The sequence below is a fragment of the Heptranchias perlo genome, chromosome 7, assembly GCF_035084215.1.
Source record: "Heptranchias perlo isolate sHepPer1 chromosome 7, sHepPer1.hap1, whole genome shotgun sequence".
NCBI lineage: Eukaryota > Metazoa > Chordata > Chondrichthyes > Hexanchiformes > Hexanchidae > Heptranchias > Heptranchias perlo.
This window is the reverse complement of record NC_090331.1, coordinates 57,278,769-57,305,900: the sequence shown is the minus strand read 5'-3', so window position 1 is coordinate 57,305,900 and position 27,132 is coordinate 57,278,769. Positions and strand designations below refer to the sequence as shown.

Genomic DNA, 27,132 nt, shown 5'->3' with positions numbered 1-27,132 from the left:
AATCCATCCAGACCAGGGGTTTTATCCTCTAAGTTTGATTAGTTTATCAATTATCTCCTCCCTTTCCATCTTAAATGCCTTTATATCTTTTTTGATCTCTTCTTCTAATGTCGTGCCCATCTTGTTAGCCTCTCTGCTAAATACTCAGGCAAAATAACTCTTCAATATTTCTGCCATTTCGCTATCATTTCCTGTGAGTTTATCTTGTGCATTCCTTAGTAGCCCTATACCTACCCTAATTTTTCATTTGTTATTTATATGTCTGTAGAATACTTCACTATTTCTTTTTATATTCCTTGATAATTTAGTTTCATAGTTCCTTTTTACTTTCCTAATTGTTTTTTTGACTTCCCTCCTAATCTCTTTGTATTCCCTTTTGTAATCCTCTCCTTTATTTACTATATACTTAGAGTATGTCTTTTTCTTTAGTTTCAATTTTACCCTTATCTTTTTATTCATCCATGGTATTTCATTATTGGCTAGTTTGTTCTTGTTTTTAGGGGAATATATTTCTCCTGAACTCTCTTGATCACCGTTTTAAATATTTCCCATTGCTGTTCTGTCTCTTTGTCAACATTTTTTCCAGATTATCTTCCTTAGTTCTATTCTAATCCTCTCAAAATTAGCTTTTTTCAAATCTATTACTTTGGTTTTTATCTTTCTTATGTCTTTCTCAATCATTATTTTAAACCTTGTTATATTATGATCACTATTGCCGAGATGTTCCCCTGAGCTTACTTCTCTTATCTGCTCTGGTTCATTTCCCATTACCAGATCCAGCAGTGATTCCTCTCTTGTTGGGCTTCTCACATGCTGGGTAAGAAAGGAGTCCAATACACACTTTAAAAACTCCATTCCCTTTTCCCCTTTCCTTACCTCTTCTTGCCAGTTTATTTGGGGTAGTTGAAATCTCCCATGATTATCATTCTGTGTTTTTTATTCATGTCATAGATTTCCCTACATATTTCTTCCCCCACTTCCTTTCCACTATTAGGTGGTCTGTAGAATATACCTGTTAACATAATCGATGCCTTCTTATCCTTTGTCTCAATCCGTATGGATTCTGTTTCTATCTTAATATTACTTATGTCCCTTTTTTGAATTGCCGTTATGTTGTCTCTAATTAGGACAACTACTCCACCCCCTTCTTTCTTCCCTATCCTTTCTACATATTTTATATCGTGCAATATTTAACTGCCAATCCTGTTCTTTATGCAACCATATTTCAGTTATCCCTACTACATCTGGTTCCTACCTATGAATTATTGCCTCTAGTTCCCCCATTTTGTTTCGGATGCTGTGTACATTGCTCTACTGAAGAAGTAGTTTTTGCCTGTACCCATTGGTCTGGAAGCATATTATTTTCTACCTTCTGAGGTGACTGGAAAACATGGAGGGCATCATTCGCAATGTCCATTAAGCAGTTTACTATGAGTGTAGGTTAATAGTTTAATCAAGGCCACACCCACCTGCTATCGAAAATAAAGATGAAAGGATGTAGAAGCAGACTTGAGGCTCCAACTATCAGGTCACTAGCTAGGCCGTGCCTATAGTGCTCGCTAGCAGCAGGTAAACTTACAGCAAATGACACAGATCTGCAGTTGACTCTCTGCTGACCTGGACCCTGTGAAGACAGTGCCCCAAAGTTGTTGCCAAGTAGATGGAAAAAAAAGCTGCAATCTTGTTGGGTGTAGCCAATGGGTTTTTGATCACCTGCATGCCTTCTTTCATGCAGTATCACATAAAGCACGATATATGGTGATTGGGTTGCTTCTGATGAACCCGCCAGTGTAAGAGTTAATTAGGTTTTCACAAGGATCTGTGCCATTGTTCCTGCTGCAGAGTTTCCTAGAGTGATTTCACGTATTGTTCCCATCTTTCCCAGTCAAAGCTCCACATTTGAAGAATGGAGGGGACAAATTCTGTGTCCTACCACTATATGGCACAGTATTGATGCATCAATATTCATTGCCATTGAGAAACTCTTAGATCAATTTTATTAAAAAATGGTACATCCTATTGTGAAAATATCATAATACATGACAACACAAAAATTCTTTGCTATGGAAAATAGTTTGTCTATTTTAACAGATAAATGAATCTGTAATTAAAAGTTCCTAAGACATTTTTCTGGCTGATTTAATATTCTGAAAAATGTGTACCATAGGTAAAATGCTGACATGTCAAAGAAAATAAGTTTCATTGAAATCTGAGAAGATGGGCTTTAAGAATTATAAACTCCTCCTTACTTATTAGAATAAAAGCTGTACTCCATTGTGTATCAATAAGTAAAAGACAACCCATAGTCCATTCTACATCATTTAAAATGTATGTTAAACTTTAGCCAAACACTAGCCATGAAATTGCACTGGTTGATGGAACTTTTCTAGTGTTCTTTGAATTGTGAGGAAAACCTTAATGCTGATGCATTATTGATATTCACTGTAGTGAAATAACTGTCAAAATGCACAAGCACCATTGCCAGATCCAAAACATTAATGTAAAATTATGGATTGTAATGCTGAGCTACTACAAGTCATACAGTGATTATGTGATGTCAGAAGAGATACAGCAATGAACTGTTGAGGCTGTGTGTTTCACAATTTTCTCCCCTTCTGTTTGGAATATATTGCTTCCAGGGCAGCAGTCTTTCCTCCAGTACCTCTGTTAGTAGGCTATTCTACCATGAGGGGAGTTATAGCTAGGTCCACTCCTGTCCTCACCCATTGCACGCGTGTACACACACGCCCACCCACTCATGCACACGCACAAACACACACCTTCTTAAACATTTTTTTTCAATCTAACTTTGCACTTTTACTTGGCTGAATATTTGAGAACTGAACATCCCCAGAACAAAATAAATCAGGTTGACCAAATGTCTATAAATAGGTGAATTTTTTGACTAGGCATGGAACATCCCAGGATCATTTCCCCATCCTGCTAAACCTTAGTTAGCTTAACAAACTTTTTGACAGGAATATTTTTATAGGCACTGAATGATTGGTCGCTATTTTTTCATTCCCGCTAATGAAATCAAATTCTCAGGAATAACACATTTCAAAACCATATGTCCTGATGATTTCATTAGCGGGTCATAAATTAGTTATCTGGTACCTTTGATGACTATTGATAGTGATTTAATATACTATTTTTTATATCAGCACAGCATATACCTCAGAAACATTTGTTAGGAATCACAGGAACGGGAGAAGGCCATTCTACCCCTTGGGGCTGTTCCGCCATTCTGTTAGATCATTGCTGATGTGTACCTCGACTCCATTTACCCGCTTTTCCTCCATATCCCTTACCTAACAAAAATCTATCGATCTCAGTCTTGAAAACTTCAATTTACCGAGCATCCACAGCCTTTTGGGGGAGAGAGTTTCAGATTTCCACTACCACTTTGTGTGAAAGAATACTTCCTGATGCTCCTTTTTTATAGTAATATGAATTTTGACTATTATTGAAACCACCTGAAAGCGATTGCACAGTGCTTGAGTAGAAACATTGGGTGCAATTATACTAGTATTGTAAATTGAGGGGATTGTACGATCGCTATGCATTGGGTGCTGCTATATGCAGCTGGAATTCAGCTTGCCTTTCCAATTTTATAAAACATTTTAAAAAAACACAGGTGACCTACTGTATCACCATCTAGTTTGTAATGGTTGAAAAGAGCTGATCCTCTTGCTAGTTCTTTAAAAAAAATATTAGCATGCTTAAGGCCAGTTGAGGCTATGAGTCAAGGCTTACAGATAATCAGACAATTTACTAAATATGCACAGGAATCCAACAATTATGCAAGCAGGCATCGTAACCATAGATGTATCCCTGTCTTGCTGCCGACAATTAAGTTAGTATTCCGCAGGTTGGTGCATTATAATAGAACAATATAGGAATGCCAGCGCTCAAGTTCTTAAAAAAATTCTTCTGAACACAAGTAGGCTGTTCAGTCCCTCCAACCTGTTCCTAGAACCTGTTGCTAGAACTTTAATCCTAGAAAAATTAATGCTAAAAGGAAATAAATAACTGTTGCTACAGGTATCAGTCGTGGCTCAGTGGTAGCACTCTCGCCTCTCAGTCAGAAGGTTGGGGATTTGAGTCCCACTCCATAGACTTGAGCACACAATCTAGGTTGACACTTTAATGTAGTACAGAGGGAGTGCTGCACTGTTGGCGGTGCCGTCTTTCAGATGAGACATTAAACCGAGGCCCCGCCTGCCCTCTCAGATGGACTTAAAAGATCCCTTGGCATTATTTCAAAGAAGAGCATTGGAGTTCTCCCTGTAGTCCTGGCCAATATTTATCACTCAATCAATACCTAAAACAGATTATCTGATCATTATCTGATAGCTCTTTGTGGGAGCTTGCTGTGCACAAAAGTGGCTGCCACGTTTCCTACATTAGAACAGTGACTACACTTCAAAAGTACTTTATTGGCTGCAAAATGCTTTGGGATGTCTTGAGGTTGTGAAAAGCGCTACATAAATGCAAGTCTTTCTTTCTTTTTACAAATGAGGAGCTTGTGTATGGGGTGAGTGACAGGAGATCACAATGAACAGAAAGAACAGGAGGAAACATTGAAAAAATGTGGAGGAAAGGAATAGCATGTGTGTTATTTGAGAGCTGGTGAAGCGCTTTGTTTATAAGTTTGCTGAAGGTAGACAACAAGTAATTTCTGGCAGTTAATAAGTAGAATTTTTCAACACTGATACAAACATATGAACATGTTATGCAAATGAACCATTGCAAGACAGTTAACCTCTATTATAAAAATACAGTGGATCAGAGATTTCTATTTCTATTTTTAAAAACGTAGCTTTGATAAAGAATAACGGCCCTGAATTTCTGTTTTCAGCGCAATCAGCAAAATTGCGCTGGCTGGGTTTTTTGCGAGTTTCCGCGAAGATGCTGTTGACCGGAAGTCACTAGTTAACGGTTTTGGCTTAGTACACAGAGGAAGAGTCAATTCTCTCTTAATTCTCAATTCGCTTTATTAACGTTATTAGATCATGTACATACCACTTATACGTCTAGTTAAATATTGGCATGCAGTTTACAGCAGGTTATACAGTTTTATACTCAAACTAGGATTTAAACGCACACCCACTAGGTTTCTCTGACTAACACTCCCTGAGTGGTAACAGAATAGAAAGGATATTATATTACCCGGAAAGGAGAGATAATGCTGGCCAGGCAATTCGCTCTCTCACTCTCGACGTCGTCTCTACGTCCCTGACGTCGTCTCTACGTCCCTGACGTCGTCTCTACGTCCCTGACGTCGGGTCCCTACTTCCACGATGGTTAGTCTCCGAAGTCTCCCTCAAAAACCAACACACACTCTCTCACTCTCTCTCACTCTCACTCTCTCTCTCTCTCTCTCTCTCTCTCGCACTAAGCCTGCAATGCTTCAGTTTTAACTCCAAGTCTGTCTTTTCGAATGATGCTGTCTTCTCCGGTTGGCTCAAAGTTGCTGGAGTGGTCAATGTCATCCCCTGATTGGCTCTGTTCCAAGGGGCCAGGTAGCATCACCTCAATACTCCTTTTCTAAATAAGGACTGGTGTCTCATCAAAGCTCCTTTGTCCCTCTAAGAAGCGGAACAAATTCAAACCGGTTCTGGCCAGTTCAGACCAGTGACTGAACTCCAGGTCACCTCAGTTCAAAAGTCAGTGTCTTTGTTAGCAATTCGAATTAAGCTCCGTAGTTTTCTGCAGACACCTGGCCAACAATGCATTAACATAATCACAAAGGTAAAATCTTCCATGCATCAGCGCAATCCGTCAGCTTAACAGAGCATAATTGTTTATTTTTTTTTGCAATAAAAAATATTCATTGATGTATTTAAGAGTGGTAACCTGGTGCAGTTTTATTAAGATAGCTGAAAATGGGTTTATCACAAACAATAAGTATTTTTAATGAGAGTGTCTAGTCCTCCACCTGTGAATAACCTGATTTAAAATCACTGAAAATGGCTTTAAAAAATACTATACTGAACCATTTACTACTTTCATTGGTGCACACTAGTCAGTTTCTTAGTAAATTCATTTTTTTTTAATATTTAAAAATGTTTAAAACGTGCCTACTAGTACCTGTGCGCCTAAGAAAATGAGTTTAATTTTAAAACCCTCCTCGAACGGCCACAGGCGGGCGCAATCGACAGAAACTCGTCATCCTCGTTGTTTCGATCGGGGGCGTGACCAGTTTTGTGGGCAGGGCCGACTTCTGCATGATTTTTTTTTGAACCAGCACAAAACATCACGTAAACTCGAATTACGCCCATTACGTTTTGCACTGATTCGGCCAGATTGTGCTGAAAAGGCCAGCGCAGTCTAGTGGAAACTCAGGGCCAATGAGTATTCCATTTCATTCTGATTCTTTTTACCCTGTAGATTTTCTGGGTATAAGATAATCTGATTTCTGTCAGTTGTGATGCTAAAATTATCACTTGCATACAAATGCCTAGTTAGAATTTATATATAAGAAAGTATTTTTTATGAGTATGGTAATAGTTTCATCAGTTGTTACAACAATTCTGCAGTATTTCCCTAATGCTGGTTTGGCCATCAATCACATTAATATGGATTATGACTAAGGTAGTCTGAGTAAATTCACTATACAGAAAGTATATTTCACAAGGTGCCTAGCCAGTAAACCAAAATGCAATTGATCTAATTATCCACCTGTCATTTATCTACTGTAGTGTTTCATATTATAATGAGAGTTTGTAAATGTCCTTTTATCTTGTTTTACACCTGCTAGTCAATTAATGCATTTTTTCCTCATGTTTTTGCTTTTTTCTCTCTGGAAAATTGCAACTTAAGAGTTATAAAATTGTGTGTAGAACAGCAGGTGACTGAATTATAAAGTTGAACTGATAACTGCAGATCATCAGTTGCTGATTTTATCAACAAAATCAAAGTGTGGTTGGAGTGTTATATCCATAAAGATAATCTTTGTTCTCTCTTACAAGTATAATTTATGCTCTTTTCTGCTGAGTATCTGTCCCAATTCCCAGTGAGGGAGCTTCGCATATCTTTTCCTTTGTATTGCATCTTATATAAAACATAGCTGCTGGAGTGCAGCAGTAACCCTTTATTTGAGACCATTTAATTTGCTTTTCTGTGCACTGTTTCTGCCTACAATCTATGTGCAATCACCTAGAAGCTATATATTCTACATTACGCACCTATTAAAGAACTAATAAATCCTTCAGAATGTTTTTAACATATTGGCCACAACTTCTGTCTTAGAAACCTTTGCTAGGGGTCTGACCTTGTGCCCACGCAAACCTCTTCATTTAATGGCCTAGTGTTTTGCACTTTGGTAAGCTGGTACAACCCAACACTCTACACTTGAAATGATGCTGCTGATTTCATAGCAATGTAAATTGTGGCACTGCTGTCAAAATCAACTGGAAGAGATTGCACAGTGCTTGAGCAGAAATATTGGGTCTGAAATTCAACGTTGGCGGGGGCACAAAACAGGTGGTAGCGGATTGAAGTCAATGAAAAGGAAAATCGGGCAGCCATTCCATTACCAACAGTTTTGCGCCTGGAAAAGTTGAATTTTGCCCCCATTTGGTGCAATTATACTAGTATTGTGCATTGAGTGGATTATGCCAGTACTATGCATTGGGTGCAGTTGTACTGCAGCTGAAATTCAGCTTGCCTTTCTAACTTTATAAAATACACGAAAAAACATCAGCGACCTACTGTATCACCATCCAAATTGTTTCCAAATATTTCTATATGTTCTCAAGAATCTAATCTTTAAGTAAGTGATAAAGGTGTAAGACTGATTGAAAAGGAAAGGAATGATGATTCCAGAAGATTAGTGGCACTTTGTTCAACTCAGATCATGAATGTGGTGAATACCAATGTAGCTGTATCTGAATCTCTCCTTATAGTTTAGTTTTTTTGTAGAATAAATAGTAAAACAGTATAAATACCTATCTGCAAATGTCAAACTCTGTTATTTGCCAAAACTAGTTGAACTACGAGTCTGATTTACAAGATTTTACATTACAATATATATGTTACATGTTTCCTTTTGATCACTGTAGCTATAGCAAATCAATAATACCGGAAGTTTAGGCTTAAATTAAATTTCAATGAAAATGGATTTTAGTGTGGGGAGGTTATGACTCAGATGAAGCAGCATAAATGAAACATTTTTAATTTGTATTTAGTACTACGGAAGCTATAAATGATACTTATTTTATCCTTAAGCAGCTAATTTTATGAAGTTTTCACTCAAGTAGAAAAAAGGCTGCCCATTGTATATTTCGGTAAAACTTTGCTCCACATCTATCCATTGTAAAGGGCTGTGGTCAGCAATGGAAGCAGGCTTCTCTCTTCAGATTTTCAGGTACTTCAAGATACCTTTCCCTACCTGACAATCACATGATATTTCCTTTGTGTGTCCCATTAAACCATGATTTTGTTGCTTTCAAATCCTACTTGTATTTTTAAAAAGGATAAAGAGAAAAAGATTCATTGGTGTTATTGAGATTAAAATGGATGATGGGTTGATCTGTGGCCTCCAGAGATCCAGTTATAAGGTTGGAGTCTTTACATAGGTTATTAAGTATACTCTGATTAGTTAGTGCTGATTCCCTGTGATGGACCTAGACCCAGTAGCCCACCCATCTCCTACAATTTCTTGGGATTATATTCCAACAATCCCCTAAAGCAGACCTGGAGGTTAAAAACCAAACACTGAGTCATTAATTTTTCAAATAGAAAAATATTGCAGGAAACCGGTCCAAATTTCAACAGAACCAGCAGGCAATAAGAAATATCCCTGGTCTGAACCCCAAAGTCAAAAGACAAACATAAGCCATCAAGCATTATTTCCTTCAAGATAACCTTTTATCACATCCTTTCTTTTGTTAGATTGAAGCAATTCAGTCCCTAGCCCCAGTACAAGGAACAACTGTCTGCCAGCATCTCTGATGATCAGTTATACCATTATGCCTTTGAAACTAATTTTCAACATTCCAGACGAAGGCTATCCAGTCAGGTTTGGTAATCAGAAGAATGCTCACTACTCACATTTAAGGTCAAGGATACCTTAACCAGGGGATATGCTATGAATTTTGAAGATTCCTCTCTATGTCTGGGCCTATAGTTTTACTTAAAACCTTGTGTCGTCCTTCCCAAAATGATGTGTTAAATTAAGTGTTATTTTGACTAATTTCCAAATATTGACACGGTGCTGCATAATTGGTTTTACTCTCCCAGTCTTGGACTCCCCAGAGGCTGGGATGGTTTGAATCTTTTCTCGGATTCTGAACTTGACCCAACTGAATTTTAAAAACTTCAGGATGATTATTCAGCTCATAATTATTTATGTAATATATTCCAAAAGCAAACTGTCAGCCATCAATCTCGAAGATGCACGCTCCATTTAACCATGATGTCTCAAAGTTTCAAGTAGCGTGATCAGGCTTAGTACAAGAAGCTACCCATTAGCTTCATCACTTTACTCAGGGCTTTCACAAAATGTGTTTCAATGATAGTTCCATACCTACAGTGACAAATATGCATGCAACTTAATATGAATAAGTGTAAGGAAATACATTTTGGGAGGGAAAAAAAAGGAATGGGAATGTACTCATTGGAAAACACTGAAGGGTGTGGATAAACAAGGAGTTTGAATGCATATTTCCCTGAAAGTGCAAGTGCAGATAGATAAGACATAAAAAATGACAATAGCGTGTTGCACTCTATAAATTGGGGAATAGAATACAATAGTAACGAAATGATGATAAATTTGTGCAATACATTAGTTAGACCACAGTTAAAGTACTGTGTGCAGTTTTCAATGCCCCATTTCACAAAGGACATTAAAGCCATAGAGTGCTCACAGTGTAGATTCACCATGATGATACCAAGGATGGGAACCTATGGTTATGAGGAGAGATTTGAGATACCAGAACTACTTCCACTGGAGCAGAGAAGGCGTAGAGGAAATTTAGTAGAGGTTTTAAAAATTTTGAAGGCTTTTGATAGAGTGAATAGGGAATGTCGATATCCTTGGGTTGGAGAGATGATGATGAGGGGTCATCAATTAAAATTGATCACTAAAAGAATGAGGAGAGAATTTAGGAGAAACTTTTTTACACAAAAGGTTGTTGGACCATGGAGTGCTTTGCCACAGGGGTTGATTGAGGCAGAGACCATTACATTATTTAAGGAATAAATTGGATAAATATTTGAAGCAGAGGAAGATACAGGGCTATGAGGAGAGAGCAGGACAGTGGGATTAGTTTGGATTTCTTCAGCAGTGAACCAGTACAGACAAGATGGGCCAAAATACTTTTGTTCCGTTTTAGCTTGATAGTGACCCCTTTAGATCGGTCACAATATCACTGGAGTTAAAAATCAACTGTGTTTGGAATCTATGTCCTAGCTTTGCTCCATACAATGGCCCAACATTTGCTGGAGTGGGGCATCTCATGTCATGCCCTGTGAGTTGGATTTTTTTTTTCCTCATCCTTCAGCTCAAAAAATTTTTGTGCCACAAAATTGCTGGAAGTGCGAGCTGATAATGGCATCTGGGAACCTGGTGAACAACGGGATCAACAGTTTATTTCGTTAACCAATTAAATTTAAGGATAGAGAAAGAAACAGAGGAACGACTGAAAAGGAAATAGGGTGAATTAGAGAAATAGAGAGGGAAAGATTGGAATGAGACAGAGAAAAAAGAGACTGAAAGGAAAAGTAAGAAAAAAAATTAAAAATTGAATTTAAAATTTAAAAAACCTCTAGGAACAATTTACTACCGGCAGGAATGAGAATCCACAGTTTCAATTGTTCCCATTCTGGGCCAAAGAGGCTGAGTGGTATTGTAGGAACATTAATCCCGTCATCAAAAGGTTCCTTATGTCATTAAGTACCAGCCCTATCTTTCTGCGGGTGAGTTTAATTCATATTTACCGTGCAAATTCAGCCATTTCTTGAAACTCATGGGAAGGTTGACAGCAAGATCCCGTTTTGCGAGGCTAACAATGGAGCGGCGCAAAACAGCCAGCAATTTGTGGCTATTCGCAACTCTCAACCTATCTCTTCCTCGCCACAAATTGCTTTTTTTTTAATGCGCTAATAACAGTGAGCGCCGTGAACTCAGCATTATTTTTCTAGCATGTTCTCGGCCAAGGCTGCACGGTCTCTAAGTAGGTAGCTTGAAAGAGGAGCCAAGCACAAATAATGGTGTAATTCAACCAGTCATGTGTATGATTGGTAGCTCCTTTTCAATTTAGCTAGCAGTTATACAAATCCACAAAGACCCAGCAACTCCTCTGGGGGCATTTAATTAGCTTGGAAATGCTCAAATAGGAGAGACAGTCTAGAAGTTCCAGGAGATGAGTCAGGTCAGATAGCACCTGTAATTGGTAAGATTATAAAAAGAGTACAACTATATCTACGTAATATATTAAACATCTTGCATCTGCATCCACTTTCTGTGTTAACTTATTCCATTTTAAAAAAGCAAAGAACATGCATTTACATAGCGCCTTTCATGACTTCAGGATGTCCTGAAGCTCTTAATAGTATTGTTTGATGCAGCACAGAAGGAGGCCATTCGGCCCATCGTGCCTGTGCTGGCTCTTGGTAGAGCTATCCAATTAGTCCCGCTCCCCTGCTCTTCCCCATAGCCCTGTAAATGTTTTCCCTTAAAGTATTTATCCAATTTCCTTTTGAAAGTTATTATTGAATCTGCTTCCACCACCCTTTTCAGGCAGTGCATTCCAGATGGTAACAACTCGCTGAGTAAAAAAATGTTTCCTCATGTCGCCTCTGGCTCTTTTGTCAATCACCTTAAATCTATGTCTTCTGATTACTGACCCTTCTGCCACTGGAAACAATTTCTTCTTATTTACTCTATCAAAACCCTTAATGATTTTGACACCTCTATCAAATCTCCCCTTAACCTTCTCTGCTCTAAGGAGAACAACCCCAGCTTCTCCATTTGCTCCAAATGACTGAAGTCCCTCATCGCTGGTACCATTCTAGTAAATCTCTTCTGCACCCTCTCTAAGGCTTTGCCATCCTTCCTAAAGTGTGGTGCCCAGAATTGAACACAATACTCCAGCTGAGGCCTAGCCAGTGTATTATAACGGTTTAGCATAACTCCTTGCTTTTGTACTCTATGTCACAGTTAATAAAGCCCTTTGCTTTTTTAACAGCCTTCTCAACTTGTCCTGCCACCTTCAAAGATTTGTGTACATATATCCCCAGGTCTCTCTGTTCCTGCACCCTCTTTAAAATTCACAGCCAATGAAGTATGTTTGTAGTATAGTCACTGTTGGAATATAGGGAAATGTAACAGCCAAACTGTGCACAGCAAGATCCTATAAACAGCAATGAGATAAATAACCAGATAATCTGTTTTAGTGATGTTGATTGAGAGATAAATGTGGGCCAGGACTCCAGGAGAACTCCCCTGCTTTTCTTTGAATAGTGCCAAGGGATCTTTTTCATCTGCCTGAGAGGCAACAAGACTTCAGGACTAACGTCTCATCTGAAAGACGGCACCTCCGACAGTACAGGACTCCCTCAGTACTATACTGGAGTGTCAACCTAGATTTTATGTTCAAGTCTCTGGAATGGGGCTTGAACCCATGACCTTCTGACTCTGAGGCGAGGGGGCTTCCGCTGAGCCAAGGCTGACACTTGAATCGTATGTTCACATTTATAATAGTAACTGCCTACGTAAACTTGACACACTGTAATTATAGTCTCCTTTGGCAGTGGTACTATAGTTCCTCAGTTTTGCAATTCCCAGCTGCTCAGCCTGTATTGCAGAGAAATTCCTATGCAGCAACCAACTCTACTACTCTGCTTCCCAAACTGTAGTTAGTTTTGCCAAAGTAATCACATCTTCAAAATAAGGACTGAATTACGTCTGCATGTCCTAGTCCAATTGTCCCCTGCCCTTTAACCCCCATTTCACCAGAAGATTGACTCATGTGTGTAAGATAATTATATAATTCTTAGTATAGAGATTTCTTTGTTTTGAAGCGTTAGCATAATGTAACATCTACTGTAAATGTATACATTCAATTACTCTTACTTATTCACTTGTTCGGCTGCTGTTCATTAAATTAATTTGGCAGTTAAGGTCTAAAATGAGGCCTGGTGTGATATTCTGCTGCTGCTTAGAAAATGCAAGCAGAATCCTGTAGATATAACAGGAGCAAAAGAAACCTTAAGACAGGTTTTCTGTTCATTATCCTGGGCATGCTGTCAAATCTTATCTCGACATCAGAGCCAATGAAGACATTCATGAGACTGAAGAAAGCTAAGACTCACTTATCAGACTAATCTAAAATACAGAAGCTGAAATATCTAGAATAAGAAAGGCAGAAAAGAGCCAACGGCATAGCAGCTATATTTCGGGACAGAGATATTCTTTCAAAGGAGTCACTCCTTGATAGTAAAAAAATACTCCTGTAATGTTCAGGCCAGCTAACGGAGTAAAAACTTACCTAAATGCTTGGGCCAGTGATAACATTCTTGTCTCTGAGTCAGAAGGTTGTGTGTTTAAGGCCTACTGCGGGAGTTGAGAATATAATCGAAGTTGACCCTTAGTACTGAGGATGTGCTGCTCGTTGGAGGTGCCATCTTTTGGTTGAGACATTAAACTGAGGCCCCATCTGCCTGTTCAACCAAAAACCAATTGATGGGTCATTCACTTCAATTGTTGTTTGCGGGACCTTGCTATGCACAAAATGACTGCTGTATTTACTGCATTAAAAACTGCAAAGTGTAATTTATCCTATGCTGCTGCGATGTAATAAAAGTGATTTTATTTTATATATTTGTGTATATTTGTATCTATGTGTATGTGTATATAATATGTAAAATGTTAAAATTTGTACTCTGGTCTCACGCTTCATTGGAAATTTGCTATGTATACATTTTCTATGGAGATTCCTATGTTAAAATGCTCCCTCTCATGCCAGGAAGTGACGCTGCAATAGGAGTTTCAATGCTAATTTTATAACTTGCCTGTAAAGGCTCGCTACCTCACCACCAGATGGTGCTGTATTATCTTTTCTCCACAAATCACTCAATACTTGGTGAAAAAAAATCATGTGCCATTTTTACTCATTAAATTTCTAATATCCAAAATTAGACGTTAATTAAAATTTCAAAATTACATATTTTACAATAATGATTAAATGTATCCATTACCCATCACCTCTCTGCTCGCTGACCTACATTGGCTCCCAATCCGGCGATTTTAAAATTCTCATCCTTGTTTTCAAATCCCTCCATGGCCTTGTCCCTCCCTATCTCTGTAACCTTCTCCAGCCCTACAACCCTCCGAAATCTCTGCAGTCTTCCAATTCTCGCCTCTTGTACATCCCCATTGTTCATCGCTCCACCGTGCCTTCAGTTGCCTCGGCCTTAAGCTTTGGAATTCCCTCCTCAAATCTCTCTGCCTCTCCACCTCTTTCTCCTCCTTTAAGACGCTCCTTCAAATCTACCTCTTTGACCATTTTTGTCACCTGTCCTAATAGCTCCTTATGTGGCTCGGTGTCAAACTTTGTTTGATAACACTTCCGTGAAGTGCCTTCGGATGTTTTACAATGTTAAAGCACTATAGAAATGTAAGTTTTTGTTCCACTGTTTTTTGTGTCTTTCAAAGCCTGTGTTAAAGCTTTTTTTATATTTGAAAGCCTCATCCTTTCCCAAAAGTGTGTGTTTGGATTTGATATTTTTGCTCAGAGCTGTGATGTTGTTAGCTGAATGCAGATTGCGCACTCTGAATGTGTGCAGTGTACCCAATCTCCTTGGATGTATCACTACCACTCAATCAGGTGAACTGCTGGAATACTTTTTTTTAAGCTTTTCGAATTTTTTGCTTGGTTATTCAAAATTATTTCAAGAGGGCAAATTAGAGAGGCTTTATTCAGGTACGGTTCATTATTTTTTTTTAAAAAGAGGCCTTGCACTCGGGTTCATGTTTTCCACCTCCATCTCCTGCCCACCTCAGACATCTGAGGTGTTGTAAGCTCTATTTGCTGACATATATGAGGCAGAAACAGAGAAATAGAGGCAGGCAGACAATGTCTTTTCTCATCCAAATTTGAATTATTTTTTAAAAGCGCAAGTAAGATGAATTTTGAAAGCAAACAAAGCCTCTTTGAGAGAAATGGATAGGAGGGAAGGTGGGAAACAGGTTGAGGTTAAGGGTTCTAAAGGCACCCAGCCTTGGAGGAGAGAGTTTGAATCGAGGGCTGGGGTGAGGTGAGTGACAGCAGAGGAAAGGAAGGATTACAGGGGTTGAGCAGGTAGGTTTTTTAAAATGTGTTCTCATGACGTGGACATGGCTGCATTTATTACCATCCCTGGTTGCCCTAAGAAGGTTGCGATGAGCCTTCTCCTTGAATCGCTCCAGTCTTTGTGATGGTGCTCCCATAATGGTGTCAGGTAGGGAATGCCAGGATTCTGACCTCGCGATGATAAAGGAATGGTAATATATGTCTAATCAGGAAAGTTTGTGACTTGGAGAGGAACTTGGAGGTGATGCTGTTCCGATGACATTGCTGCTTTTATCCTTTTTGGTGATAGAGGTCACAGAGGAGAAAGATGCTGTCGAAGTAACCTTGGCGAGTTGCTGCAGTGTATCCTATCATTGATACATCTTGCAGCCACTATGCTGGAGGGTGGATATTGAGTAGAGTGGCAGGGGCATTGATCAAACGAACTCTCTGCCCTGGAAGGTGTGGAGCTTCTTGAGTGTTGTTGTGACTATACTCATCCAGGAGAGCAATGAATATTCCCTCATACTCCTGGTGAGCCTTGCAGATGATGAATGGACTTTCAGAGATCAATAAATGAGGCATTCATCGCAGAGTAACCAGCCTCTGCCCTGCTCTCAAAGTGGAAGAGGTAGGGATAGTGATGGGAATCAGTAGCAGTAATGAGTGAGAGCGTGGTAAGAAGGGGGAAGGGTAGTAGGAAGGCAAAGAGGTGATGGACATGATGCAAGCAAAGGGGCAGGGAAAGCACGAGTGATGGGTAAGGGGAAGGGAGCCATTGAGGGCTACATTTTCCCCACAAACCCAAGCAGGTGTTGGTGGCTTCTTTCTCCACCATGCCACCCTGTACCTCCCATCTGAAAGAAAGGAAAAAAAAGACAGAAAGAGAAACAAAAAATAAAGTTAGGGAGAGTTTTAAAGACAACCACCAGCCCTATAAGTATTGCTGGCACCGAATAACCCAGCTTTTCATCCCAAGGCTCTCCCAGCACAACATGCACCAGGATCACCACAATATCATGTGAAGGAACTGACCCACCCTTTCAACATGAGGTCTCCTTAAAGACACTGCAGACACATATGGCACCCAAGGACCACCGGTCCTGACACCCCTGCACTAGCATCACAATATTGGCCTATTAGTTAGGCCTTTAGCTGGAAATTGTAGAGCTATTTTACATAAACATAATTTAGTTCACATTAAATAATTTTTTTTAACTTTCTATAATTGTTCAAATGCATTCCAGAAACAATTTCTGGAAATTTTTCTTTGAGATTTAAGTTAGGGGTAGATGTTTAAAACTTCCATAAAGATGACAGTAACTAGTTTTCTAATAATTTTCAGTGAAATCATGTTTGACAGCGACAGCCCTATTTCCTGCAGACATGAGTCCATAGCATACAACTGACCTCCAGTTCCACACAAACTGACTCTAATTCTGCAATCTTGATTAGAGTATGGGAATAGAAATGTCAATGCTGAAACATACTGCTTGGGAAAGTAAAGGAAGCTCTAAATTATATCTGAACCAAGATTTACCTTGGTGATATCACTGAATGCAATCTGAATGGGAAGAATGACTAATACTAATAAACATTATACATAAATACAATTTGGAAAAAAACATGAATTGTATTACATCACAAGTAGTGCTTAAAGAAAACCAAGCTTCAAGTAAATTACAATAATGCTGATTTTCCTTGACTGGTGCAAGTTATAAATTTCTCCAGCTCAATCTCAGGAAGACTGAAACCATAGTCTTTGGATCCTGGCACAAACTTCAGTCCCATACCAGTGACCCCATCCTCCTCATTCTGTCAGGCTGAACCCAGATTGTTTGCAGCTTTGGAATCTTGTTCAACCTTGAGCTGAGCTTAAACTTCACACCCTATCCAACACCAAAAACCGTTCACTTTGACCACTGCAACATTGCCTGGATGCCGCCTTTGTCATTTCCAGACTTGACTATACTAACGCTCTGCTAGCTGACTCCTATCCTCCACTCTCCATAAACTCTAACTTTTCTAAAACTCTGCTGCATGTATTTTATCCCACATTAAGTCCCCACTTGACCAGCCCCGTCATTTTTGCTAACCTACGTTGACTCTCGATCTCCCAACACATCTACTCTTCCAAAAATTGTCCAGGAGGCCAAGAACAGCTTTAATCTTCTTCTTGACAAACTGCCTCCTCATCCCCTTTCCCTCAGCCCCTCCACCCTTCCAATACCAAACGTGAGGAGCCCATGGATTTCTTTGTCTCTAAGATTGAGATCATCATTGCAGCTGTCACTGTTGCTTCCCCCCCTTCATCTCCCCCTCTAACAATACTCCGCCTCTGATCCATCATCACTTTGCAGATTCTCTCCCCAACCCTGGTATTTTGAACTGATTAAGGACACTGACAAAATAGTCAAAGGAGGATTTCAGACAAAGGCAAAAGTATTCATGCACTATTATTTCATGGCATGATTTCTTGGCGTCTATTCCCCCACTTCATTGAGAATTCTGACATTTAGGGTGTATTTCCTCTTAGTTTATTCCCAAAATGTACTAGTTCATATTTATCTGCATTTGCCAGCTCTCTTAACCTATGTCACCTACATCCCGCTGTGTTCTCCAACGTTCTTCTTCATAGCTTAATTTGATATCAGCAGCAAATATTTATATCAATCGTTACAAACACATGTCTCAATGTATACAGAGAACAAGAGAGGTCCTGACACAAATCTTTGGGGCTCGCCACTAGCTATATCTTGCCAATCTGAGAGACATCACCCCTACTTCCTGTGATGTCACTTTTAACCATCCTTTCTCCATGCTGCCACTTTACCTCTAGTACCATGCACTTTAATATTCACAAGTTTCTTATGTGTCATTTTATTAAATGTTTTTTGAAAGACTTAACATATCAAATCCACTGTATTCCCTTTATCTGTACACTTAGTAAGTTCCTCAAAGAATTTGATTAAATTAAATGGCCTTCCCTTTTTATATCCATGTTATCTGTCCCTGAGTAGCTCATACCTAATTGTTCTCTAGTGCTATGCTTTATTATGGTTTCTAACAGTTTTCCTACTGCCAATGTGAGTCTAACAGGTGTTCAGTTACCTGGTTATTCCTTTCCCTTGTTTTGAACATTTTCCATCCTCCAGTCTTTTGCTACAATTCCTGGTTCCAAAGAATTTTGAAAGAGAATAATTAGTACTTCTATTGTTTTATCATCAACCTCCTTCAGTATACTGAATGTAGGTCATCCTCTGACTTAACATTAATCTTTTATATTCCTCCAAGTTATCCGCTGGTATTTCTACCTGTGGAGCTCTTTCCTGGACAGTGTTCTTTGTGTACAGAAGTATTAACCATCACTTGCAGAACTTGGGTAAAAACATAACATCAAATTCAGTAATTTGTTTCATAATTTGTTCAAAAGTGGTAACACTGCAGTATAGGACGGGTTAAGCATTTAAAAATACCCTCACGCTACTGTCAAACATTTTGAGTCCACCTGTCTGTATGGAACTTTCAGGGATTGAATTTCCACAAGGTTCTCATGATCATCCACTGTAACTTTAGCGGAGGATCAGCAGTAACCACAGAGAAATAGCGTTTATGGCATTTTACGTATTAGAGCACCAAAATAAACTCTTCACGTATTAAAATAATAATTTCATTTATATAGTGGCTTATTACATTGAAATTTTTTTGATGTGAAATGGCTATTATATTGCTATGAACTACTGAGGTTAGATTAAGACTGAGCCAATATATTTAGTCTAATTTGATTGTAGTCCGTGTCAACAAAATGTGCATTTTATGTCTGTTACTGCTAGCAATTGACAATTCCCACAAATGCAATCTCATTCTTTTTTGATGACACCTTGGGGCACTTTTCTATGTTAAAGGCGCTATATAAATGCATGTTATTGTTATTTGGTGTTGGCAGTAACAGCTTGCAACACTGCATTTTAGGTTCCATCCAAATGTATTTGGGAAAAGACACTGAAGCTTTCATAGTGTAATTATATTTCAAAATCGATTTTAACAGAATGACGTTTTCGTCAGCAGGTCTCAAATCGGGAATAATATGAGATAGCCAAGATATCATACCAAAGCTTAATAGGTTAATATATATTACATTAGGACTATTGTCTTTAACGAAATAATTCAAAAGTTAAATCGCATTGTTTCTAATAAAAAAAAATCATTTTCTAAAAAAATTAGCAGGAATTGCTTCTTTGCTCTTCCTGCAGCAATTTTTCCCCGAAACACCTTTAAATTGTGGTAGATGTAGCAGTACAGAGTGATGAAAGATACTTTAAAACATAATGTAAACTTTTATAATTTCCATGTAATTTTTTCTCCTGCTCAGTGCCAAAATATTGGGACCATTTAACAAATAGTAAGCTGCTATAATGTGGAGGCGCAGGGTTGGTATTCTGGAAGGATGAAATGAAAAGACTGAGGGACATTCTTCATCTGAATCTTTCTTGTGAATGTCCATGTTGTAGCTACTGATCTCAGCTGGGTTATCTGGAGGCAGAAGCAAGGCACTTCTCAGGGAAAGAGAGAATTTGGAATGCAAATCAACCCATACTGCTTTTGTGCACCTCACTGTGGTGAGTTAAAGAGTGGCATGGAACAAAACCTGAGAGGGATGATTATCCAGTTCAGGTAGAGAATGATGTGTAGTGCAGAGGACCTACGGAGAAGCAGAAAATTCACTAAAAATGTGTGGGTTATGTGTGTGTTGGTTGGGGAGGTGGCAGGGAGAGATAGTGAATAACAACATTTTCACCTTTTCTAACTATAAGAAAAGGAAAATTGACTCTTTAATAATATACACAAATCCCTTTTTCATTGTAAACTAAATGATTTATAGCCAACATTCTAAAATTTTAAATTTCTTTCTTTAAATTATTTGTGTTTCAACAGGTCTCATATATGTAGATGGGGATTGATTGAAGTGAGTCATTGAAAGTAGTAGGTTTACACTGATATTGCAGGCTAAGAGTTTGTTGCAAATATCAGCAGAAAGACTTACTAATAGACAAATGACTAAGTAAGCCTTTCTCTTGGGTGCGATGAAGTCTCCTATGTTTATTTATCAATATAGCATGTGTTCTACAATTATGTATAATCTGGGTCGATGAATGGCTTCTACAGTATTAACATGGACAACAGATTAGCATTTTCTTGTTATTTTATACCTAATTATTCAAGCACTGTGGGTTTTTTGTATAAATTAAAGCAATACACTGATTAACTAGATCAATGCTTTACACATTTGATATTACAAGTGCTGCATATGTGTTTAGTTAACTGCTTTTTTATCACCTGGAAGTAATTTTAAGCTAATCAATTGTGATCCTAATGCTGCAGACATCTTTTCTCAGAGAAGATATCTATACACAACCAAAAATACTTTGTTTTGTGTTCCTTTGTTTGTGCAATCTGTGTCTACTGTTTTCATGGCTTGCTTCACTACTGCCAACACAGTGAGCTGTATCCAAGATGGTTAATTGGAACGATACAGCCATGTGTTCTAGATACATCTTTGCATGTACCAGCCAAATGTTTCTCATACAAAATATATTTTTACCTGTAGAACTGTGCTCTACACAGTCACTCTGTATGTATCATTGTGTTAGTGGCATGCTTCCTGTAAGTTTCTTTTGTTTGAGTAGAATGATGATATTAACTAGACGAGTTAATACATGTCTTTCAATAGAGGCACCTATTTAGCATTTTAATTGCTGAAAATATTGCTAGCGATTTTCTGACATAGGCCGTTTGTGTCTGGTGCCTATTATTGAAAGTTCTTTCTGTTTTGTTGCCCGTAAAGTGAGTGAAAGTATGAGAAATGAGCCTGATTGCACGGTTCATTTGTTCTCCTTTGTAGAGCCAAGCCGAGGCGCACTACAAAGGCAGTAAACATGCCAAGAAGCTCAAAGCACTGGAGGCCACGAAAAATAAGCAGAAAACTGCTTCCATCAAGGACAGCACAAAGGCCATCACCTCCTCCTCCACAACCACTGCAATCACTCCCAACAGCTCTGAAAAAACAGGTTAAAAGAAACTTTTGTTCTTCTCATTCATGTACTTTCTTTATTTGTGTTGTATGTTTGCATGATACTGCTTATTTCTGCTTTTATTGCTATATGTTTTATTAATGCTGTTTGCTTGATCATGATGAATGGCCATCTAATTATTTAATAATGATGGAACAAATTACATTTTAAATATGACCTCAATCAATTACAACTGTAATTTGTTCCATTGAGTCAACTGATTTGGCTGTATTTAATCAACTATTTTTGTTCTAGTGAAATGGCAAGTTACACTTTAGGCTACATATCAAAGACATCATGGCTCTTTGCACAGTCCATCAAGATAGCTCCACTTTTTGCTCCTTTTTCCAGTCACTCTTGCTGGACAAACCAATCTGTTAGAAAATCAGCGATGAAGCCTATCCAAAGACTAGAGTTTTGCAAAAGACATCAGGAATGTTCACAGGCGGCTATGTTATTGGAGTGGTTCCTTAAACAAATTAGGGGTAATTTTACAAGTCCTGTGGTAGCACGAACTTGTAAAATTGCCCCTTGTTTTTGAATAAGGGCCAGCCGCTCCAACTTAGTTCATTGAAGAATAGTGTCATTTAATATGAGCAAATAGCTCTAGTTTCAATCAGTGTAATTTGGCACAGTTGTGATTTATCATTCGCATGAATTTGCTCAAAGAAATTCTGAATGATGTATCAGATGTGTTTCATCTTAATATTTAAAAGGAAACAAAACAAACAAGTTTAAAAAGAAATTCTGAAATTAATTTAACAATTTATATTTTTCAGAAATTTGTTTTTTATTTTTCTCAATTCCATATGTCAACAGTTCCATTCTTAAAGGCTGTAAATAAGAAAAGAATATGCACATTTTTATTTGCAATGGCATCTTTAAAAAGTCATAAAGCTATGCAGAGACAGCTTTTTAATGTTTTTCTCTAAACCCTTTCTACTGAGTGTTTTACAAGATTTTTCTAGCACAGTATTTTGTTATGCATACTTCTGCCTGAAGCGCTTTTTGGCTCATTTCTCAGAACAATGCACAGCTGGTGGATAACAGTATTTCTAGTGGCAACTCCAACTTGTTATTCAGGAAAGAGATTTTACAAAGAATTAGTGATTGTTATAGGAACTCAAGTAATGTCTGAAAATTCCATTGTGATTGTACCTTCTGGTGTCTTTAAATAATAAAGTGCAAGATAAGAGTATTCATTAACCTAGTGAATAACATGCAGTTTTAACTTGATTGTCTTTCTTATTTTGTTTTTGCTGATTGTGCATCATTTTACCCTTTGCAGAATCCCCATTTTCTTGACCAAATTATTTGCCTAAATAGGAAAAATAGGGCAGTTCTTCATTGATTCTGTCCACATTCTATGGAGGGTAATCGTGATACTAAGATACTGTTGCACACAGGGGATATTTTCAGACAATTATATACAGATGAGAGAGGCCATTTGACCCAATTACCTTATCCTTCTGTAGAATCCTAGGAGGCAATTTTAACCCCCAGGAATGGGTGGGTTAGGGGCGGGTGGGAGATTAAAAATAACAGTTTTTTGGAGCGGGACTGCATCCTGGCTCCAACTTGCCCACTTCTGGGTTTAACCCAGGCAAGTTTGTATACGTGTTCATAGCAGACACCAGGAAGTCCTGCCCCCACTTAAAGCCAGCAGGCCAATACTTAAAAAGGCAATGTACCTCACTGAAATATTTGAGGCACTTAGTATTTTTTGTATTGGAAAATTAAAATGAATTTAACCTTACTGACCGGGTTTCCCATCGATTCCGATTCACATCAGGTGAAAGCAGGCAGGAAGGGGCAGATCCAAGAGGTGAGTGCCTTTATTGAACAACTTGTGGGCCCAACAAACTCACCTGGCCGACAGTAATCCTGTGATCAGCCGCCCACCGATGGTGGACCGCCACCTACCTCCGACTCTTCACCGGACCTCCAGCGACCTCCGATCTCCAAGTCTCGGCCCGTCCGATCTCCAAGTCTCGGCCCGTCCGATCTCCAAGTCTCGGCCCGTCCGATCTCCAAGTCTCGGCCCGTCCGATCTCCAAGTCTCGGCCCGTCCGATCTCCAAGTCTCGGCCCGTCCGATCTCCAAGTCTCGGCCCGTCCGATCTCCAAGTCTCGGCCCGTCCGATCTCCAAGTCTCGGCCCGTCCGATCTCCAAGTCTCGGCCCGTCCGATCTCCAAGTCTCGGCCCGTCCGATCTCCAAGTCTCGGCCCGTCCGATCTCCAAGTCTCGGCCCGTCCGATCTCCAAGTCTCGGCCCGTCCGATCTCCAAGTCTCGGCCCGTCCGATCTCCAAGTCTCGGCCCGTCCGATCTCCAAGTCTCGGCCCGTCCGATCTCCAAGTCTCGGCCCGTCCGATCTCCAAGTCTCGGCCCGTCCGATCTCCAAGTCTCGGCCCGTCCGATCTCCAAGTCTCGGCCCGTCCGATCTCCAAGTCTCGGCCCGTCCGATCTCCAAGTCTCGGCCCGTCCGATCTCCAAGTCTCGGCCCGTCCGATCTCCAAGTCTCGGCCCGTCCGATCTCCAAGTCTCGGCCCGTCCGATCTCCAAGTCTCGGCCCGTCCGATCTCCAAGTCTCGGCCCGTCCGATCTCCAAGTCTCGGCCCGTCCGATCTCCAAGTCTCGGCCCGTCCGATCTCCTCTCAGGCCCATGATCCCTCCCTTCAATCCCTGGCTCCATCAACAGTCAGAAGACCTTGAAATCGGTAGGCCAATACACAATTGCAGACCTTTCAGATCTGCAGCTGCACTCGAATTTCCTGTTGCTTTTGCTAGTTTTAGGCCTTGCCTAAGGATGCATCATTAACATGATCTGGGACAAGAAATACTGGCACTCTTGAATCTTGGGAGGATGGGTGAATTTCAAGTACACTACTCCTGTCCAGCCGGAGTAGGGGATAGCCAGGAAAATCAGCCTCCACACTTTTTAAGGAGCCTTCCACCTATAAGACCTGAATTGAATCCATCTGATACTAGAATGTGATCTTGATTTCTCTCTTTATCTGTCTCTTTCTTTCTCTCTCTCGCTCACTCTCTCTCTGCAGCACCTAATTATCAATCTTACTATAACTCTCAAAATCATAAATCTACAGTAGTTAACTGGTCCTTTTAAGCATTAACTCAGCAATTTTATTTAGAAAGTATGGATAATGAAACTGTCATACGTGTCCTCAAGGGCTGAAGTATATTATCAGGGCATTGTATCTGATTGTGTTATTTGGTGTAAAGTGGAAAAACACATCATTCTTATCTTGACAGACATAATAGTCTACAGATGCAACACATTTTTGAGTATGCTGTACTGTCAGTTTATTTATGCATGCTGTAATAAAATATAGAATTGACTTCTCCTACTGCAGAACCATATTCTTGTGTATAAAATGAAACCAAAACCTTAGTCTATTTTCATTTTTTTTAAAGAAAGAACATGCACAAATAATTTATATCTGGTTGCTTGACCTACCATCATAAAAACTAAAAGTTGGTTTTATGCCCTGTGAAAGCCTGACAAAGTTTATTTGTAAGAATAGGATGAAATTATGACATCAAACAATTTCAGATATCATGGCCAGGATTTTGACCCGGAGCTGGGAAGGGGGCGAGGGGGTCGAATCGCAGACAGGAAACCCGGAAGTATGGGTTTCGCGGACATCCTTACGATTTTGACGCAAGGAAGTCTTTTTTTTTTGTCGGTTTGCCGTCTGACAGGCCGGCCTGATTGACAGGCTGGTCTCAGTCAGACGGGAACAGAGCAAGGAAGAGGACATGTAAAGGTAAGTGTTCAGGTAAGTCTTAGATTGTATGGATGGGGGTGGGTGGGCATCGGGGGCCATGGGTGTGCACGGGGCATGGATTGGCACCGGGGGAGGGGGGGGGGGGGTCAGTCGTCGTAGGGTGGTGGGGGAGGAGGTCAATTATCAGAGGTCAGTCACCGGGAAGTCAGTCATGGGAGGGGGGATCGGGAATCATGGTGGGGCGGCGATCGGCTGTCAGTCACCGGGGGTGTCAGTCACCGAGGGTAGGGGGGCGGTGTTGGGATCGGGGGGATCTGCGATCATTTGTGAGGGGGGGGCATCAGATTGTTTGTGGGAGCGGGGTTGCCGATCGTGTTGGGGGGGGGTTGCTACAGGTAGGCTGTAGATGAGCCTGGGGAAGCACTCTTGCTCCTCCAGACCCACAAGCTGTGCCAGAAAGGCACCGAGCTGCTGTTTCAGGCCTTCTCGCCTCCTCTCACGCAGCATGAAGGAGAAGATCCGGGAATCCCTGCCCCCAGAGGTTGAAATCGCAAAACCTTTCAAAATGGAGGCCTGCAGCCTCCTTGAAAGGTTTTAGTGACCAACCCACACCCCTGAGAGTGGGTTGGTCACCCGCCTCTCGTTCACCCCCCCCCCCCCCCCCCCCCGTGAAAACTGGAGGGGGCGGGTCTGAAATTGTTGCAATTTTCAATGCCCGCTTTTCACAGTTAAAATCCTGCCCTATCAGTTTTATGTTTTCATTGTGTGAATGTGAAGTAATCTATAACATCAGCAAGCTCCAAGAACAACAAAATTCTAAATGTTATGCATGGAAGTATCTGTACACTTGATAGTAAGAGTTTTAGTGTTGAATCACTGATGTTGCAATGAAGTTCCACTTCAGTGTCATTATGAGTGGTGGAAAGGTTCCTTCTGGATAAAGGTTCTATCCACGATGTCAGTGGAGCAGGCTTCAAGATGTCACAACAGAATAGTTCAGCATAAAATGTCTTTACACTGCCAGTAATCAACAGTTTGAAAGAATTAAACAGAATGGCAATGATTGACTCAGAGACGCAGGTAATTGTCTACAGAATTATGTCATCAAATAGACTTCCTCTTTAACCAAGCTGATCTTTGCAATTTTAACTGTACACTGGAATTGCTCAAAATTAGAAAACTAAAAGACGACACATGTTACAGAAAATGTAATCCTTTGCAAAGTCTTTCAAGATCAATGATAATTTTGTAATTTGTTGGAATTTTAAATATTTTTGCTTAGAAAACAATATTGCAAAGAAAGTCTTTATCTTTTTCCTTGTTTTAATTTTGCAAACATAATTTTTAGGGAGACTATGGGGATGATTTTCAATTTAAAGCCGTCCGTTTTGTACCGGAAAAATGGGTGCTAGGTCTCCTAATTTTGTTTGGGATCTGGCACGTTTGATATCCACCAAAAGTGCGCCCTAAGCTATTTTGAGTCGGGTACGCTTTAGTTGTCCAAGGCACCTAGTTGAAACCAGTGGACGCTTAACAGGTATATGTAAATGAGGGTCCTGCGCCTGTTTCAGGACTCTATCTCTATTTCAACTTCCTCAGCACTGGATTCACCCATTCTAAAACCCAGCTACAAATACTGGTGGGAATAGTTGGCAGTGGATGCTGTACCAGGGTTATTTAAAGGAATCCAGAGCTGTCATTGGGTAAGTATCTGGTTAGTTGATTTACATTGCTAGTGGGTTTTTGTGCCAATTTCTGGCTCTGTTGGCTGCTGTAGTTGACTTAAAAAATTGTGGCAAGTTATTTGCTGGAGTTGGGAAAGAATTTCTGTCCAGGGCCTTCTACACAAACTTCCTCTGGCAACATGAGTGTGCTGCTCGGCCTGCCATTGTGGCTGGAGGACCAGGAAGAGGAAGAGAAACAAGAAAGAATGGAGAAACCTGCAGCAAAGGAGGCTATACCCCACATGAGTTTACAGGATAAGAACATCGTATCTCCAGTTAAAAGAGGCGCAATGTTTTCCCAGCAGCTCAACT

General features: G+C 39.8%; 1 protein-coding gene across 1 annotated transcript in view; it reads left to right on the top strand.

Annotated features, from left to right (window-relative positions):
* Positions 1-27,132, top strand: part of znf385b (zinc finger protein 385B) — a 182,099-nt gene that overhangs the window by 138,489 nt on the left and 16,478 nt on the right. The window contains exon 4 of the mRNA XM_067987657.1: positions 21,181-21,346. Within this exon, the coding sequence (XP_067843758.1) occupies positions 21,181-21,346 (166 nt within the window). The remainder of the gene's footprint in view (positions 1-21,180; positions 21,347-27,132) is intronic.